This window comes from Sorex araneus, chromosome 11, assembly GCF_027595985.1.
Source record: "Sorex araneus isolate mSorAra2 chromosome 11, mSorAra2.pri, whole genome shotgun sequence".
Taxonomy (NCBI): Eukaryota; Metazoa; Chordata; class Mammalia; order Eulipotyphla; family Soricidae; genus Sorex; species Sorex araneus.
Window position 1 is genome coordinate 23,685,837 of NC_073312.1, and position 4,157 is coordinate 23,689,993.

General features: G+C 55.7%; 1 protein-coding gene across 1 annotated transcript; it reads left to right on the forward strand.

Moving 5' to 3' along the window:
- On the forward strand, positions 1-3,910 carry LOC129399393 (calcium homeostasis modulator protein 2-like). Its single transcript, XM_055119209.1, has 4 exons — positions 1-155; positions 206-509; positions 2,345-2,381; positions 3,528-3,910. The coding sequence occupies exons 1-4, from the start codon at positions 1-3 to the stop codon at positions 3,908-3,910; spliced, it is 879 nt and encodes a 292-aa protein (XP_054975184.1).
- The last annotated feature ends 247 nt before the right edge of the window (positions 3,911-4,157 follow it).

Genomic DNA, 4,157 nt, shown 5'->3' on the forward strand with positions numbered 1-4,157 from the left:
ATGGCTAACTCCATTGCCCGCTTCCTGTCAGACATTTTCAGGAGCAAGGATTTTGTGACATTAAATGGGCTGGTGGCTCTGGGCATCACGGGTGGCCAGGAACTCTTCTCCTTGTTGGCCTTCCAGTGCCCTTGTGAACCAGTTCGGAACTGCCAGTATGGGCTGACGGCCACCTGTGGCCCGCCTTGTTGCTCTTCTTCATCAGCATCATCCTCAACAACCAAAGCAGGATCGAGTGCCGGTGGTTCAGGGCCAAGAAATGCCCATGCATCCTATATTCCATCGTGGGCCGCGCAGCCGTGGCCCCCCTCACCTGGTTGGTCATCTCCCTGCTGCGAGGGGACGCCTACGTCTGCGTATTCAGCGAGTTTGTGGACCCGTCCTCGCTCACGGCTGAGAACGAGAGCTTCCCTCTCTCCCACGCCACGCAGATCCTGGCCAGGTTCCCTTGCGGGGAGAGCCCTGACAACCTGTCTGGGTTCCGGGAGGAAGTGAGCCGCAGGCTCAAGGTGAGTCTCAGGTACGGCTGTGCTGAGGGATGCTCATCCCTTCCCTGGGAGGTGGCGGGCGGCTGAGTGCCCATCCAGATCCTGGGTTCCCGTAATCAGTGGCAACCATTAAGCAAGATTCTTAGTGTGATAAGAATGATTTTTGCCCTTTCCCCTGGAGATCTCTCCGGCCCGCGGAGAGACAGCAGTGGAAAGCGCTCCTAATTGGGTGGGTTCTGTGAGCGGTTCCGACCTGAAATAAAACTAGTGAGGATAATAAATAGGGGGCCCAAGACGACACATGCCGATCAAGGGCAACTTTATTAACTGCCACGCTGGTTTTATACTTTTCTTAGCAGGGGGTTGGTACATAAGTTGTCAATCATCAGGGAAGTGTCTTCTCAGACCAAATAAGGAAAGGTTCGGGGCGTATTAGGTGGGCTTACAACATTCTTCAAGAGTAGATTGAGAAATAGTGGGGAGAGGAAGGCAAGGGTTTATCTGGCAGGAGCATCTGGCAGGAGGAATGCACAAGGTAGAGGAAGGTATTCTACTTAATGGGGGGCTTAATGGCGTCTCTTAGTTAACTGCCCTGGGCTACTTTTACCTCTTGAGTTTGGCTATTTCCTTTGTCACAAGGGCACCTGTGCCTCAGGTCAAGCAAAGCTGGTAATAGAATTTTAAGGTTTGTCCAGGGTAAAGGTTTCGGGGTCCTCTTTCGTTCAGGGTCCTGAGCAGTCCCCAACAGATTTTCTCGGGGCTGGATCAATAGCACAGTGGGTAGGGCATTTGTCTTGCACACAGCCAACCTGGGTTGGAATCCCAGCATCCCATATGGTTCCCCAAGCCCTGCCAGGAATAATTCCTGACTGCATGATCCAGGAGTAACCCCTGTGCATCGCTGGATGTGCCCCCCCCAAAAAAAAATAAACAGAATCGGGACTGGAGAGATAGCACAGGGGGTAGGGCGTTTGCCTTGCACGCGGCCAACCCGGGTTCGATTCCCAGCATTTTGTATGGTCCCCTGAGCACCACCAAGTTAATTTCTGAGTGCATAGCCAAGAGTGACCCTTGTATATCGTCAGGTGTGACGCCAAAAAGCAAAAAAAAAATCATTTTCCCATTTCAAATAAGAGAGTTTTGTTCATTTTTGCAGTGCTGGGGATGGAACCCAGACTCACACATGCAAGGACGGTGCTCCATTGCCAAGATCTTTCCCAGCCCCTCCAGATAAGAATTTTGATGTATTGGGTCTTTGTGAAACCCAGCAGACCCCATGAATGCTTTAAGCTTAACTCCAATCATTTAAATTAGGGAAGGGGGAGAGAGGAAGAGGGAGGGAAACAGCCAGGGTTTGAAAGGGAACAGGAGCAGAGGGGAGAGAGTGGGGGATGCCCCAAGGTAAAAGCGGATTTACACACTCAGGCTGGGATGCGGCAAAGCTCACCAAACTGCCCGGCTTGAGGTTTTCCATGCAGGTAAGAGTCTGTTGTGGGGGCCAGAGTGTTAGTACAGCAGTGAGGGTGCTGGCCTTGCACACGGCTGACCTGAATTGGGCATCCCATATGGTCCCCAGAGCACCGCGCGTGTGACTCAAAAAGCAAAAGAGAAAACAGAACAAATTAGTCTGTGGTTAGGGTCATGTCAAGGGCAGAGGTTGGGGGAGTCTTCTTGCAGCTCATCACAGCCCTAGTTCCTGCTGGCACCTCTCTCCTGGGCCACCACCTGTGCCAGCCTTGTCTCACGGGGCCTGTGTCTGCACCACAAAGGGGCCCTTTCCCGGGCCCTGGGCTCCGGTAGGGCCGGTGATGCTGCAGCTTTGGAGCAGCTCTCCAGCCTCTCATGCCCGCCCACAGTCTCCCCTGCACGCGGGCCCCAGTCGGGCAGTGAGAAGTGAGGCATCTGACCCCACCTGCCGACACGGACAGGTCTGTCTGTGGCAGAAACCGCTGCTTTAGATCCCATCTTGGTCCTACTGCCTCTGTGAAATTGGTCTCCTGCTGCCTCCTACCTTCACCTTGGCTTTGCTCCGAGGCAGCATAGGGATAAATAAATGAATGAATGAAGGGTAGAGTAAAGGAAGGTGCCTGGTGGAGCCTGAAGGGTCAGAGAAGAGGCTGGGGAGGGACAAGGAGGCACTGACCTAGTCTCGGGCCATGGGAAACACCCGTTGGGGCTGGGGATAGTACAGGGGCCAGGATGCAAGCCTGGTGTGCACCCAGCCCAATCTCGATCAATCTGGCACCACACGGTCCCTGAGAACAGCCAGCGACAGCCCTGGAAGCTCCCAAGCATCACTGGGTGTGTCCCAGGCGTTACTGGGGAAACTTGGTCATGCCCTGCCCTGCCTGGTTTGAGCAGCACCACATCCCTCAGGCTTTAAGGCTAAACTGTGAGCCAGGTTAGCTGAAGTATCACCAGTGACTCGGGTTCAACACACACACACACACACACACACACACACACTCACACACACACACACACACACACATATGAAGCTACAGAGAGAGGAGTGTGGGCATCCCAAGAGATGGGTGTGGAGACACAGGAATGGGATTCCGTTGCTCAGAGCTGTACAGGGCCAAATGGAGGGACACCCACCCAAGGGAGCCTTTGAGACAAGCATGAAGTAATTTTCCTATAAGATAGTGAGGGTGAGGAGGAAGCAGGCATGTAGGGGCTCCCAGAGGGTCTCTGAAGGCTTCCCCGAGGTGGCATGGGACTGAGCCTCTCTGTCTGAGCCAGACTTGGAGGCTGAGATGTGGAAGGAGGCCCTGGGGTGGGGGGAGAGGAAGGCAGCAGGGGTCTGCAAGGTCTAAGCACAGAGCAGGTGCCAGAGTGAGGGCAGAGGGACCGAATCCCGCTGGGAATGCTGGTTTCTCCTTCAGGGGCAGAATTTGCTGCCAGGTGATGCAGAGCCGGCTGCTGGGAGGTGCTTAGGGCCAGCTCCACCCCGGCCGCTCCGGACCCCCTCAGCTGCCCCTTTCCTTGACCGGCCCTTTGTGTCTCAGCTATTAGGGTGACTGCTCATCTGCACAGTGGCCGTGGTGGTGTTCCTGATCAAGTGCCCCAAGGCCTGCTGCTGGAAGCTCGGCTACCACCAGGAGGCCTACAGGGCCCGCTACCTCACCAATGAGGAGCAGCTCTTGCGACGCAGGGCCGAGGCGCACTCCCTCGCACTGGCGTCCAACAACGTGAAGCAGTTCTTTGGCTACATGGCGCTCAGCCAGAGGGACCAGGCACTAATGGCCAAGTTCCCAAAGCAAGGTGCACAGCGTTGTCTACCATGGGACAAAATCACTGGCAGCTCCGAGTACCAGGAGATGCTGGGCATCCCCCTCTACAGCCGCCTGCACAAGTGGGCCTTCTGTCAGCCTGACATCGACGAGGAATTCAATATGACCCTACTTCCCGACACGTAGCCTCATCTTGCTGCCAGCCCACCCCCCGACCCTTGCAGCACCACCCTTTCTCCCAAACCACCGGCTCTGGAGGAAGAATGAGGTTCAGCGGTATGGGATGTGGAGGACAGGGCAGCGCACCTGGCCGCCCCTGAAGGACAGGCCTGTGGACCTGAAGAAACGCCCTCAGTATGGGGCAATGGCTCGCCAGGCTGAGCTCAGCTCACAGGCAGGAGCCCTGGATGCAACCCCAGCCCCCAGTTTTCCT

Bases quoted from the DNA above. Each gene is read 5' to 3' on its own strand.
- LOC129399393 (XM_055119209.1), top strand. From the start codon at position 1: ATGGCTAACTCCATTGCCCGCTTCCTGTCAGACATTTTCAGGAGCAAG. The intron at 510-2,344 runs GTGAGTCTCAGG...GCCCGCCCACAG, and splicing joins AAGTGAGCCGCAGGCTCAAG to TCTCCCCTGCACGCGGGCCC. The intron at 2,382-3,527 runs GTGAGGCATCTG...TCATCTGCACAG, and splicing joins CCCCAGTCGGGCAGTGAGAA to TGGCCGTGGTGGTGTTCCTG.